Source organism: Papilio xuthus, unplaced genomic scaffold (genome assembly GCF_000836235.2).
Source record: "Papilio xuthus unplaced genomic scaffold, Pxut_1.1 DF827680.1, whole genome shotgun sequence".
NCBI lineage: Eukaryota > Metazoa > Arthropoda > Insecta > Lepidoptera > Papilionidae > Papilio > Papilio xuthus.
Window position 1 is genome coordinate 1,201,324 of NW_013530969.1, and position 15,150 is coordinate 1,216,473.

The 15,150-nt window shown below is 36.0% G+C and overlaps 1 protein-coding gene across 5 annotated transcripts in view; it reads right to left on the reverse strand.

The window, feature by feature from the left end:
• Positions 1 to 15,150, reverse strand: part of ctrip (E3 ubiquitin-protein ligase ctrip) — a 32,069-nt gene that overhangs the window by 10,108 nt on the left and 6,811 nt on the right. For 2 of the 5 annotated variants that reach the window (XM_013311207.1, XM_013311202.1), the window contains exons 2-10: positions 6,560 to 6,876; positions 1,940 to 2,904; positions 1,494 to 1,601; positions 1,314 to 1,405; positions 1,140 to 1,238; positions 752 to 857; positions 562 to 635; positions 396 to 486; positions 41 to 271 (exon numbers count right to left, since the gene is read on the reverse strand). In XM_013311207.1, coding sequence (XP_013166661.1) covers positions 41 to 271; positions 396 to 486; positions 562 to 635; positions 752 to 857; positions 1,140 to 1,238; positions 1,314 to 1,405; positions 1,494 to 1,601; positions 1,940 to 2,904; positions 6,560 to 6,618 — 1,825 coding nt within the window. In that variant the 5' untranslated portion in view covers positions 6,619 to 6,876. Of the gene's footprint in view, positions 1 to 40; positions 272 to 395; positions 487 to 561; positions 636 to 751; positions 858 to 1,139; positions 1,239 to 1,313; positions 1,406 to 1,493; positions 1,602 to 1,939; positions 2,905 to 6,559; positions 6,877 to 6,961; positions 7,131 to 9,538; positions 9,612 to 10,335; positions 10,358 to 15,150 lie in introns of those variants that run through there. The other 3 variants (XM_013311206.1, XM_013311204.1, XM_013311203.1) reach the window with 3 other exon arrangements.

Genomic DNA, 15,150 nt, shown 5'->3' on the forward strand with positions numbered 1-15,150 from the left:
ATTTGCCTCACTGCTTTTGTTAACTAATGTACCAACTAACCGGAGTTGGCTGTAACGGTGCGGTGCAGCAGATGTTGCATGCGCGGGCCGAGGGCGCCGAGCAGATGAGGAGGTAGACCCCGGGCCTCTAGCAGTGCCTGCAGACGCCCCACCTCGCCCTCCTCCGAGGAGGACTCCTCGCCGCCGCCCGAAGCCACGGCGCCGCCTGCGTTCGCGCTCCCAACGCCGCCCGCACCGCCGCTGTTGCACTCCTCGCCTGATGACGACGCCGCTACACAACACACAATAATTGCTTTAACTTTAATATTATATGTAGTCGTGTGAGGTTTTTATTGTTTAAGCCTACAACAAAATTCGACAGAGTACAAATTTTAATATTAGTAAAAAGTGTTTACCCTTTTGCTTAGCATCATTAGATGCGTTGTCAGGCATCGCAACGGCCGAAGTGGACACCGGCGGTGAAGAAGAAGTAGACGCCACGGCACCCTGCGTAAATAGAGTTTTAATTTAGTTTGTATATGTATATAGAGGCTATATTGATTAGTTTTTTCATATATTTACCGTGGTTAATGGCTGGGGGTGAGACCGGCTGGACGCACCTCCTGCGCTGGCACAAGAACCCAGACTGGTTTTGCCTGTAAATCAGATAAACAGTTTAAATTTACATATTTTAGATATGACATCATCACAATACTGGTGTTGAAAGCAACATCAAATTGGTTTTAATGTATTCGTGTGAGTTGATTGTTACCTCGTTTGTCTCGTCGCGTGGATGCCGGTTGCGGCTGCGGCATGTCGCGCGCCCGCGCCCGCCGCCCGCCTGACGCACTGCTGCCCGCCTCCTCGGTGCCCGACACCTGCACGCGACACATATCACATATATTTACTTTGCAATACGAACACTGATGTTATACCGAAGGCTCAAAGCCATGCTAACCTAATAAACCGACAAGGATATTAGTTGTTCCAAAAACAATATCAATCAAATATAATATGAAATGGTAATACAAAATTAACCATTTAAAATGACGTATAACTATGATTTATAGACACTTAACGATATGACATTTCACAAGAATCAGTAATTTAATATAAAAAATATAGCAAATAAAAACATATTTTGATAACAAAATGTGTACCTGTCTTTTAGAAGCAGCTTCCTGCCTCTGCCGCTGCGAATTGCCAGCCCCCCTCGTCAAGCAAGCACCCAGGTTCGCACCCGTCGCAGCAGCGATACTCTGCACCATAATTATTCTATCTTAGACACACGAAACATATAGAATTTATCACTGAATTGTTATAATTGTACTTACCCTACGAGCGTTAGTTTGACGTAAGTATGGGAGGTCACGAGGGACAATAAGTAGCTTACTCTCACTTGCAGGCGCTTTTGATGAACTGGCCTCTGCAATGCATACCAATTGATTAACAAATGATCATTTAAGTTAATTACTGCCTAATGACTTCAATACGTATATTAACTAATTATTTACCTTGTAAATCCTTATAAGGCGGTGGAGTAACAGTTCTTCCACGAAAATCTATGTTCTTCCGTTCGATTACCGTCTGATTGTGAGCCGCTTCGTTTGTAGAAGTGCTCGCTGTAAAAGCATATGTGTTACACTAAATACGTTTTTAATAAACACAAATTATCAGTTATGAATGCACGCGATTGATGGACACGATAAAGGTTTTGATAAGCTCTGCGGCGAGACTGATGTTTTGTATAATATCATTTAACATATTGCATTTGAAAGCAATTATTATTAAATAACCTGATAAAGTATACCCATTGAAAAAACACAACGATGAAAAACAACATTTTAGGCCAAAACAGTTATTTCCTCGTAACTTAACATACAGAGAAGCGATTTGTATCATTGGTTAGAGGTTTGTAACACTTTACCGATAGTAATTATCATTGTTATTGGTAGATTACCTGAATTATCGCTTATAACTGTGGCGGTGGGCGGGCCGAGGTCGCGATGCCTGTTACGCAGCAGATACGTGCACGAGGAGTGCGAAGCGGCTGCCGACTCTGGTCTCTCCGAATCGTACTCCTGCCGGCAATCAGAAATAGCGTCCTCGCTTGCTTCCTCCACCTCTTTGTATGGATCTATCTTAAACTTCTTCTTGCAGTCTTCGATATCTACTAGACAACTACTTTTCCTCGTCGACAGAGAGCGATGCGTAGATCGCTTCCTCTTTTTGCCCTTCCTGCGGTGCGCTGTGGGACTGTACACGGAATAATCCGAATCGAGGAGCTCTGTTATAGTCGACGAACTGAAAGGAGAATATGCGTAATCTCTTTCGTCCAATGGGAGAAGACCACCTTCGGACGAATTCAATGGACACTCGGGCGCTGATGTCGCTGTAGCGTTATGATTAACGGCTAATCGTGGTAACGTCTGGGGTTTTAAAGTATTCGGTGATGGCTCACAAGCACTCTCGTTCAATTTGAGAGCAGTTCGCGAGCGTGTGCAGTACGCGACGCAATCCTCTGCGACGGCACTGCTTGTCGTAACTGGGCGGCGTTTATGCTTCTTCCGGTCATGCGACGACGAATTCCGGCCGCGCTTTGCGTTAGTGCTGCTCGTGTACTTCCAAGAGTCTCCGCTCCTGTAGTCGGTGTCGTAGCGCGTCTCGTAGAAGTCGGCTCCGTAGGACCAGCGCTCGGATATGGAGTAATCGGACCTGGGCAGTGCGTTGACTAAGCGCGAGCTTCGCCGGAGCTCGACGTGCCTGCGCGGCTCGGCGTCTGTATCGGCGGCGGCGGCACGGCTCGAGTGCCGGTTGGTGTGGCGCGGCAGGGGCGACGTTACGTTGCGTCGGTTGCGGCGGCTGCGGTTCGCTTGACGCACCTGACGCAACCACCGACCGCCCACTACCCTGCTAGGAGAAGACCTGTTCACCAAAAAGTTATAACTATATTTTTACAAATGCTGATAACATTATCAGTGTTGACTTAATTGGGTACAGTAGTTATCTAGTTAACAGACGAACGGCATAATAAGTTATTGTTAGGCCATTGTAAGTAGATAGGCTTATCAGTTCTTATATAGGTCCACAGCTAGCTTAATATTTAGCTGTTCGCTCCTCCCTAGTCTTAATATGATTAAATTATTATAAATTCATTAAGAAATTAATGTACGTTATAGTGTCTTTGTATATAATTATCACAACTTATTCTATCAAAATTGAATAATGATTATAAATATTTAAAAAAAAAACTTAAACATTGTCTAAATTATGACTGAGTCATTTAACATTTCGTAGTTGGTACCACATGTATTTGTTTTAGAAAATTTTACAGCAGGACTAGAAAACTAATTTTCTTGAAAACTGGTCAGCCGAAACAGGCATATTCTGGTTTGTAGTTACAAATCAAAGCATTACTTGAATAACTAATGACCAAACAGTGGTTTTCGGGACGAATTATGTCGTTTTTGCTGTATTGCTCATCTCACGATACCTACAGCCGCGAAATAACAATTTTTTTTACATTTTACCATGTTAGTTACATGGTATTGGACTATCTACGACGATTTGTTTGTTAAATAAAAAATAAACATTTATGCATTTTGTAGGGAAAACAGAATAACTAACAATATTAAATTCTAACATCTACTTATGTAAAATTATGTATTATTATTTTGATGTCCTATTTATAGGTACTTACAACCAAAGTCATGTCAACTATTAGATTGTAACCTCCAAAAACTAGACTTTAGTAGAATCCTCTGTGGTAAATGCCATAAGGAATAAACGACGATTGGTATTTATCATTCGTTATTATGGAATAAACAATGTAGCAATGACATAAAGGAAGCATACTTTTAAGTTATTTGAGCCAAAGAAAGGGCATATAACGTGAACTCTATGCACATTATTTTATAGTTACACCAAACTATTCATTACATAATGTCATATGGACTACATAAACCAATCTAGGTGGCTTGTGCCAAACATTAAGAACAATATATATTTATCCATTAAAAAATTTATATTAATCACTAATTATATAAAAATGTTGTTTGTCAATATGGACATATGAAAAATCTATATATATAAAAGAAAGTCGAGTTAGTAACACTATTTATAACTCAAGAACGGCTTTAAAGATATGGTTGAAAATTAGTGAGGAGGTAGCTTAGAGCCAGGAGACGGACATAGGATACTATTTGTATTTTTTTCGAATTTGTGCCTTGAAGAGCTGCTTTTTATTTAACTTATCTATTTATTAAGTTTTTTTATATATCCAAGCGGATGGAGTTGCATGTGACAGCTAGTCTATTATAGAAATAAACATTATTAAAATCTACTTAGTTTATAAAACATTTATATGCATGTAATTAATTATCATTAGAAATAGCCCTAAAATAACTATACAATGGTTTTATTAAAAGGAAAGAATTCTTCAATTTATATCATAGACTGTAAAAATAAACAATTTAATTATAGTTAATTAATCTCTACATCTCCAAATTGGTTGTGTTTTTCTTAATGTTTCAAACATAAACATAAGGTTTAATTAACATTGTCTAATAATGATTATTTTGTTTGTGTGATTAACACCTTGGTAAACAATACATTTGTTTTGCTATTTTTATTACATGACAGGATGTCAATAAATATATTTACAGGTTTCAGTAACTAAAACTTTGAAAAAAAAAACAAATGAGAACAGAATTAAAAAAGTTTAGTATAAACCAGATTGACAATTTAAATCTGTTAAAATCTGACAGTATCTTTTTATGATAATCACTAAAGGTGTAAAGTTTATTTTGCCAAGAATATATAAACTCAATCAAGTTCATGATTGCAAGCAAATTTTTTTTCTAACATTATAACTAGCTATGGCCTGCAACTCCGTCTGTGCGGTATTAAAAAAACCTAATTAGCAGCCTATGTGTTCTTCTAGACTGTGTTCTACATCTATGCCAAATTACAGCATGATCCATACAGCTGTTCTCGAGTTACCTTCTTACAAACATACATCCAAACATTTGCATTTATAATATTAGTAAGATAAATTTCTCTACAAGTAAAGATCATAATAATAGTTGAATACATTAATTAAATGTGGAAACATTGGCATCTGCAATACCAAGGAACCGCAGATATGTTGCCGGCCTTAAAAATAAGATGATTTGTTAAAAATCTTCAGATTTATGAAGTTGTATTGATGTGAATTATGTGGCCAAAAAACCTAGAAATATTACTAATTAGTTAAAGGGAATCCCCATTGAAAAAAACTAAGATTAATGTATGATTTTGGTAGTAATGTAGTACATGTATATTAAAATAGACACGGAATTAGCACAACTTTGAATATTGTATTTTATAAAATGAATTTGTACAATGAAATGCTAAAACATTGAAATTTGTGTGCAACTATACATAAGGGGACCACAAAATGCCATTTCTTGATCTGGAAGTATTTATATAACAAAGGACAAAGAAGAGACATTGTATTTTAAATTAAACAATACCTGTCTATAAAATGTAATCTTTATGAAGATTTTTTTCTTTATTTCTCAGAATTCTAAGAAATTTTCTTTTAATACAACATCTGAATTTGTGACTACACTCAATGACAATCAGAAAATGAGCAATGACAGTAGTGACTCATACTGCAACAATAATTTTGACTGATCATAAAAAAAAATAAGTAATATTCTTGACTCATCATAATCAATGTACAATACATAAATTGTTAGAATGTGAAAGATTTTTTATCTGTATTGTTTATAGTTCCTATGATAACAAAATCTTCATTATACATTTATTGCAAAACAGTGTTTAATATTTAGATTATCCTGATTTGTTTTAAAATGTTTAGTTTTCATTATTATATTGCATATTATGTATAATAGTATATAAGTAACAATGTAAATGCTATTTATGGTTTTCATATAAGACAAATAGAGACTTAACCCTTATTAGCCTAGAGTTTCAATTTTGATACCAATCTTTTAAACCGAATGTTCACATTACTCTTAGTTTTTTTATAGGTAGGCTGTACCTATTTTACTGTTGTATAATATTCTTTCCAACGAAATTAAAAAAAAAAAACAATTTTCATTATTGTTTTATTTTATAAAAGCAAACACAAAATTATTAAAAATAAATCACTTTCGTATGTAAATCAGCTACTAAGGGTTAAATAATTAAATTAGGTATAAAAGTATTTCTTAGTCGATTATATACTCAAGCAATACATAATCGACTAAGAAAAGTTCAAGTACTACTTTGCACAATACTGTAAAAAGAAGTCTGTAATGCCAACAAAAACTTATTACTCATGATGTTATAACATAACATTCAATTTTAATCAGAACTGTTGTTCCAATAAGCAAGGTGTTATCCGGCATGAAATGACGGAGAATAAACAAAGAAGTTTCTGCACGAAAGGTACCTATGATTTACAAACATCAGTTGTAGTTATAATAGATTCAGCTGTGGAAAGTTCACAAGCGTAAGACGTCTATTCAATGTTTTGATGGTAAAAAGGTGATTTAACAGTGAACTAAGACTATTTTAGATAGATTGGTCTTACCCGTTGGACTCTCTCGTGAGTGCAGAGTGCGACGACGGTGTAATGTGTTGCTCGGCCATAGACGACGCTGGGAAACACACGCGGCTGCTTGTGTGGGGCCTGCGCAGGCCGCCCGCGCCCGCTACCTGTCCGGCACCATGCCCGGGCGTCCCCTATACCGCTGCCTCTGCATCCACCGCACCACGTAAATTCCTCCTTCTCACTAACACATCACCACAAAACGCACCTAATCGATTAACGTCACACTCGTTGCACACAAGATTTGCGTTCGTTATACAGCAACGCACCGCACCTACTGATATTCACTGCGCAGCTATCTGGAACAAAGATGAAATATACAGTCAGCAATGTGAACAATGCTGCGTTACATAAACATTTTAACAAATAATTAGTACAAGCTACCTGCCACCGATGCAAAGAAAACTTTTACAGAATTAGTTTCGATATTTTTAAACACACTATTAGAGTCGATAATAAGTCTAAATTCACTATTTAAACACCACGTTTTGATGAAATTATCGCAGTAGATGACACATCAAGGACAGCTACAGATACGCTTTTCGACATATTTTTCAATCTACACACAGCTGGCTAACTGTCAAACAAAATGTTGCCATGTACATTCAACTAAAATTATTACCACAGTACAGTACTTTTCGTTTTGAGATACTATATTAATCTGTGACACAAAGATGTATTTTTACATAATATTCATATTTTAATATTAGCATCTTAACTGAAAGTTTGAATAAGCAATAATCATCTAACAAATTTGGTAAAAATTGTGTAACCCGTCGCAAAACCGTTAATGACAGTAATTTTTACTAAAATCGGGAATTTAAATATAAAGGTACGAGATAAATATAGAAAAATAATATTTTTGTGTAACATTTTTAAAGGTTAGGAATTAGTAATGGTAAGGAAACAGTTTATCAGAATTACTACTAAAAAAGTAGATATTGTCATGTAGCAACACTGACTCCGAACATTTCCAACTTTGTCGACCAATAATCTAAGCACGACGAAATCGAAAACAATGTCATGAGTTAGAGAAACATAGTACATACTATTATGAAATAATATTTTTAAACACATGCCATATATACTTTGCATTCTAATGATGAGATGGTAATGCTAACAGTTAAGCTAGTCATAAAATAAAGGAACGCAATTCGGACTACAAAACTATACAATAAATTTTTTAATTATTTGCGCATTAAAAATTATAAACTCTGCTGTAGGTGTTGTTAAAGATATGTTAAAAACATATTACACATTTACCTTAATACTACGTGGTTTAATTAAAAAGATCTATTTTAAATCATTTAAAATTATTATGATTCTCTGACTACGTTTAATTTTATCATTCTCCAGAATTAATCTTCTATTAGAATACGCAATGATATAATAATATTGTTCGTTATTTGTTTTATGCTCAATGTTAATATAAGCTAGTATCGTTTGATTGCTATACTACATATGATAGAGGTACGAATGTGTACATATTGTGAATGTGCAAGTAGCATTTTGTAGGCGGGGCGAAGGGCTAGTGGCTCTGGTGAACGACCGCGCTTGTTCTCGGGGTGTCCGGTCCATCCGGATAAGCTCGTTTGATTTCTTTGCTCATAATAGTACTGTTAGAATTTAAATAACGTTTCTTAGACGTTACTGTAGGATCTCTATCTTTCATCATGCATTCAATGTCATGTCACCGACAAATATTGAGCATCAATAAGAGATGGCTGGATGGAAGAAACTTTATCCATAAAGTGAATGAGTAATGTATTCTTGTAACAAGATGGCGCTGCCTAGTCTTGAAATGTCTCTTATTGATTAGGCGGCCATCGCTGGCTTAAGAGTTGAAAATTCTAGTCTAGTAAATAATGTAATTGTTGGTTATTTTTAGCGCGTTTAGTATTCTTTGAATATTTAAGAGTCACATAGTAGATTTTCTACACGAGTATGCCTGTGAATGTAAGACAATGGTTCTTAGTTCTGCCGCCAAGCAATATTGTGCAAACATCTCTGCATTATTTAAAAGATAATATGGGCAAATGACGTAGTTACGGAGCGAACGAAACATAACATTTCAAGGCAAGGGGAAAAACAAGATGAATTTTGCATTAAATAAGGTATATCTAATCTATGGAGATTAGTCACTTAATACTAAAAGTGCCCATAATATTGCGGAAATTTAATAAATTTGCAATAAATGTAGATAATAGATTAGCACTATAGATCTGAACGGAAACTACACCAATAGAAATCATGATTACAAAAATGGTAAATAATACTTCATAATGAATTATTTACTCTTACAAGAATCTAATAGGATAGTTTTTCACATAACATTGAAACGCAAAATATATGTATATACCTACATATTTAAAACGTGTCACGCAAATAAACAATGTCCACATGAATAATACAATTGACCAAGTTAATTTATTAATCATCAGAGTCGCATCGTATAGTATGAACTCCTGTTTCTTACAAACTACCGATTGCTGTCCACAGAAAACAAAATTGGTATTACTCTTTTCAACCATCTTAGCGGCCCAAGGTCATCGGGGCGCTGCGTATTACCCTTCCCTCAACCCGCTACACCTAATATTGTATTTTGCACAGCGACTCGAGCGAAGTTAACAACTGCCAAGATATAGGAAAAGGTTTATATTTTGCGATTGTCAAGCAAGATTAAATCCTCATGTAATATGGCGTGTTCACAGTAGCTATGTGCCTTCAAAATAAAAAAAGCTAGTGTAAATATAATGTCGGCTGTATCGCTATTGTCAGGTCTAACGGTAGATACCTTCAGCCTAAATCGGGCAACAACGTCCCGTTTAAAATAAGCCCGTCCGGTTTCGATTCGATCGCGTTTCTCGTGTCGCTTCGCTCATGTGTGCAGCGGCAACAAATAAACATTCGAATGAATAATCGTTCAGGTGGGACAGGCAGGTAGACACAAGTTGTACTTACCTGACGGCCAGGTAAACGTACTTAGTAGAATAAAAATCTCCGAAGGGTGTTCGTCTGATATTTGATTCAAGTCTGTATCGCAGGACTTGTGCGGGGCGAGGAAGGGGCGAGGAGATGGGGGCGGTGCAACGCGAGCAAAAACGTGAATTCGCCGACGAGACGACGACAACGATTCGCTACCGATTTGTTATTCCAACATGACCTTCCTTGACTCCGGACGTTTATCCTGCCGTCACTACAGTGATACGCACATCTATTGTTTCAAATTACTTCGATTATTTTTGCATATTTACAAACTGAATATAGTAACATTTTTTTAATGAAACAAGTATTTTTGGAATTTACTTTGGCACGAGGCATAAACGTTTTCCGATTGAGATAAAGCAATGTTTGTGTATCCTATGTGTTACTAAACCACTAGACAGATTGTAATGAAACTTTGGTAGGATGATGAGAACACTTGAGTAGAATTGTTTACTAAAAAATAAAATATTTTTAACAAAAATGTTTGCATTTATGTTCTAATGCAGCATAGTGTTTGTATTCATGTGGGACATTAAATATGTTCCATCGCCTTGCTTGTAAACGACACCAATCAAACCGGAACGCAATAAAGTTAGCACACACTACTGCTTCGTTACAGAAATAGACTGGGCCAAACTGTGTCTCCTATACCATATTTAATGCAGACATTTCCTAATAAAAATGCTTTTATTGAACAGGGAAATTGAATATGTTGCTTTTAAAACGAGAAAATTAATATGAATATTGATAAAAACAATACAATTAACACGTACATGATACATAGACACACTTCAAGTCTTCAACTGTAGGCATAACGATAAAGAGCGTGGAATGTCAGCATTATTCATTTGTATGCAATTAATTCGCTTTAGTTGTTTTACAATGATCTATTAGGTTACGCACAAAGAACATTATTATATTCATAAACAGAAAAAATAATAAAGCTTAAGTATTTTAGTCTACATTTAACCTTTTCTAGGTTCAGCGAGGCGAAGATAAGCCTTTGAATGCAATTTTCAAGTCTAGTGCGTCGCACAGACTGTCGTCTGATGGTATACCTACATGACGATCTGCTTTATTGAGTTTATACGACACTGGATTAAACAAATACTATCGACAACGAGTCTACGCTCGTCTATCTACAAATACGACATAGACTTCGAATCAAATATTATATGACGAGTAGTTAGTTAGTGTCAACTATTCGTAACATCGAGCAAAATTTGAAGTGAGCATTACACGCGTAACGAAATGTACTGTCGACTGTCAGCGGGGGTGAGACTAAAATCAATTCGTACATCAGCCGCTGCAGCATGGGGGAGTCAACGACCGCGTTGCAGTGTGGTGCGGTGCAACGCGCCCCCGCCGGCCAAACGCACGGCCGCGCGACCGCTCAGGCCGCCTGACGGTTCAACGACCGCCCCGAACCCTCCGCACTAACCCTCTATACTCTTCGAACAAAGATCATATCGCAATAATCACTATAAGGGTTGCCCTTTTGTTTACAACCAATTTTACACATTCACTAACCTCCTTTTTGCAAAACTTCATTAAATAATATATGAGATGTACAGACATTTTCCAAGCTGTATCAAGATTTGACTTCATTGAATACCAGATATTCAAAATGGTTTATACGTAGTCTACGTACGTTCTTTTTAGGATAATAATTGTACTACTTAACATTTTTTGGATTTACGAATGTAGCAATCGCTAACTGTTGTATAAATTTAACGTGTATTTAATGCACCTTAAAAATTTAACGTTTAATTATAAAGTAACTGTAAGTTTCTGGTGGACTGAACTGGTTTAAATAAAATTTATGTCATGTCACACTGAATGAAAAAAAAAATTACTGGACCAACCTTTCACCTCTCATTTTTAAGCAGCTCACAAAAAATCTATCGTGATTGCTATATCAGAAATCTATTTAACTACCAATAAGTATCAATAGTTAACATGATAATGTTTTTAATACAATGTATGTTTTAAGACCAGAAAAAGTCGATGTCAAAAACTCTGCCAAAGATTCATTAGGTAGGTACTCTGTACACGTACGCGAAGTGATGCAAAACTGAATATTTGCAAGATAAATTGCATCTTATCTGCTAATTTACTTGTTTTGCCCGTTGACATATAAAACAATCAGCTGACATTCAGTCACACAACGAAAACGAATGCTGCGCGCACACTTTCAGTCGGTCTTTGCATGGCAACAAAAGTTGCGAGTGAAGCAAAATAATTAATAGCAGTATTCACAAATCTAGCGAGAAACAGGGTATATTTGTATACTCGTCAGGGACACGTTATGCGAGAAAAAAAACAGTGCCGGCCGTCGCCGAATGCTCCATAAACCTGTTTTATGTTTGTATACATACAAGGTCAAATCGTAATGCGCGACATACAATACTGCAGATGTTGGTGCGACTGCGTAGAGATTACAGCGAGTAACAACGATGTATACGTGGCTTATATAAAATGTGTTTATGGATGTATGCATGCAGCCGCCGGCGTCGCGGGGTAGCTGGCGACTGAAATAGGTGTACAGTAAATGAAATCGATTTATGGATAGGGTTGCCGATCAAATATTCAACTACATTGAAATAAATGCTAATTTAATATTTAAGTATAATTAAAACATTAAAATGTTAAATTGATACAATTACTGTCTCAGGAACTTGTTATTTGCCAATAGTTGAATTATTGACAACCCTAAATGTGTATAACAAACTCGCTACCAAATATATGCGCACGTAGTTTGAAAGCTAAATGAATTTGACGGGCGGGGTATAGCGTGAACGAATATATGTATAAATATCGTGGATTATGCAGCTGACCAGCGCTGACCTCGGCTACGCCTCCATGCTAATTTTTACCGTACCTATGTTTACAACAACTGCGTTGAGTTGGCTTGCATACGTTACATTATACTAGGAACACTTTTATATATTTAGAAAAATAGTTCTCACGTTTTTAACACCAATCATAAATATATAAATCATGTATATTTTTAGTTTCTAAATATAACGTCGTATGTACATTTTACTGTGTGATTTACGTACATATGTGATATGATATAATTTAGAAAAACGTGTTAGAATTTGTACAACCAAGTATTGAACCGTAAATATAATATAAGCCACAAGGCTATCGCCGCATATAAATAGTGATAACATAACGCAGTACGATGACTAAAGACCAATTAGATTTGTTCAATTTTCACGAAGTAATTATTTAGTAGCCGTAGACTACACTAGATTATTACAATCTTATGTGTGGGGATGTGAAAATAACATAATGTGTATACTTCAAACTACCTTCAAACAAACATCCATCCAAACACTCGCATATATAATATTAGTAAGATATAAAGTAAAAAATATAAATTCAAATTACTAATACTGTTAAATAAACCGATATGAAACAGGTCGCATATGTTGTACAGCAGTTATTACTTAGTTGCGGTAAATATGACCACAATGTTTTAATATTGGTTTGCAATATCACGAAACGACCTTAAATGTATTATTCAAATAATACAACTGTACTTGCTCTTTGTGTTTAGTTTCTACCATAATTAACATTCAAAGATCTAATTATATTGAAGAATTTTATGGGCAAAAAAAAAGAATTTTGACTTCGAATTTGAGTATACAGGCAAACATACCCCAACGACGAATAAAGTTACGTCCCATGTAAAATATATATCGTTTCATCGATAGTTTGATGTGTGTTTGTGGGTTTTAATGTAACAATTAATACGTCATAATACTGTTCGTCACCTTGAGATCAGTGCTTCATTTTGGAACGTATTATTTTTACTTTTACCTCGTCTTACACGCTGCAAAAATCATCCTAGAAGGATGGTAACTACAACCAATGCTTATTTGGTTGTTACCAAGATTGTTACATTTAGGTAAAATACAATCAGTCAATCCGCTCTTCATAGTTATGCCCGTTAGTACTAATGTCTGTTTGTCGCTAAGAGCTCGTCCACCTCTCAAACCGGTAAGGTTGGTAAGGCGCGTTCTACCGTTGAGCAAACGTTACTACGATCTCGTTTGAAGGGCGCCGTTGGCTTGTACTTAGCTATAGGAACAAGTATCATTTACTTTAGATTAATGGTCTACCATTTTCAGCTCTTAGTTGAAGAAAAAATGTTAAACAATCACAGTGATCAATGCCAATAAAAAGTACAACAGGCTTGTTTATGTAAAAGTAACGCTGTTTTTATCTAAGTTCTAAGTCAGTATCTAAGTTTTATAGTTTGAGAGTTATCAAATCGTTGAATTGTCTGTACAATGGTATTGTGAAATAACGTTGTTCGATTTTAGAAAGACTTGCATTCATCACACGGAATACTAATAAAATCACACTGTAGTCAAATATAAGATATGTTGTACTAGAGTATAAGGACAATAGAAATTGTATTATAACTTATTTATGTAATTAAAATTCATAGCTCATTAAACAAGTTCCTTTATTATTTCACAAAACATAATTTACCGTACGTGGCGTGGTTTAAAATTTAATGATACTTGAGAGTGCGGAATTATCATATTAAGGTTACCCGGATATGTGGCGAGAATATTCACCGGGAGAACAAAGGACGCCAAGGGCTTTAGAGTGGCAATGGAGTGTACAACAAAGAACAAAGACACGTCTTTTAATGTCGCCTTAAACGATGCTCTAGTTGCTGGAAACGATTCAATTATAATACACTCAAGTAAGCAGTAAAATATGCCTACCACTTTTTATAATATAACCTACACAGGAGCTCGACTCTTCTATATAATAAAACAAAATAAATTCATGAAATGAACGGATATTAACGCCAACACAAAATTGCAGCTTTCAGCGTTCTGTGAACAGAGAAAGCCAATGTGGCGTAACACTACCGCCGCCATGGAGCCGAAAGGTTTCGTGACAGCGGAGCCTCTTGCATAACGCGCGCGACCGCTGCGACACCAAGCTATCGACAGCCAACCTCTCCTCGGATTAACGTTGCATACAAACTAACACAACTCGCCATGGTTTACAGTTAGCTGTAACGGTCTCTTGTGAAACGTTTAAGAAACATTCGAGCCAGCATTATTGATGGTATATTTTAACACCAATAAAAACTAAATGCGTTCAAAGTGGGCCATCGGATGATAGATTCAGTTCAAGTGTAGGGTCGTTACGCAATTTGCGCAAGTAGGACAACATTGTATCTCATTTGACGAGCTTGCTTCGCGCTCGCGCCTCTACTCACGAGATACGTTTTTTTATATTAGATAATGTTACACCAATCATAGATCTAGTATAAGAGTATCATAGAATCGTATCTACATGTCGCACTTTCCAAAACCTGTTTCAACAGTTGTAGTAAACTAAATCTTTGTTTACATTTTCTATCGTGAATCACTTTTATTGTTTAAAATTCTGTAATGACGCATTATAATCTATTAGATATTTATTAAATTCACTTCTATACATAGTCTCTTATAGTACCAACCCTATTGAATTTCTCTAAGGTTTTACGTATTTACGTGTTAAGTGGGATATAGAAAAACATTTTCAAGGAATAATAACTTACTAATAATACT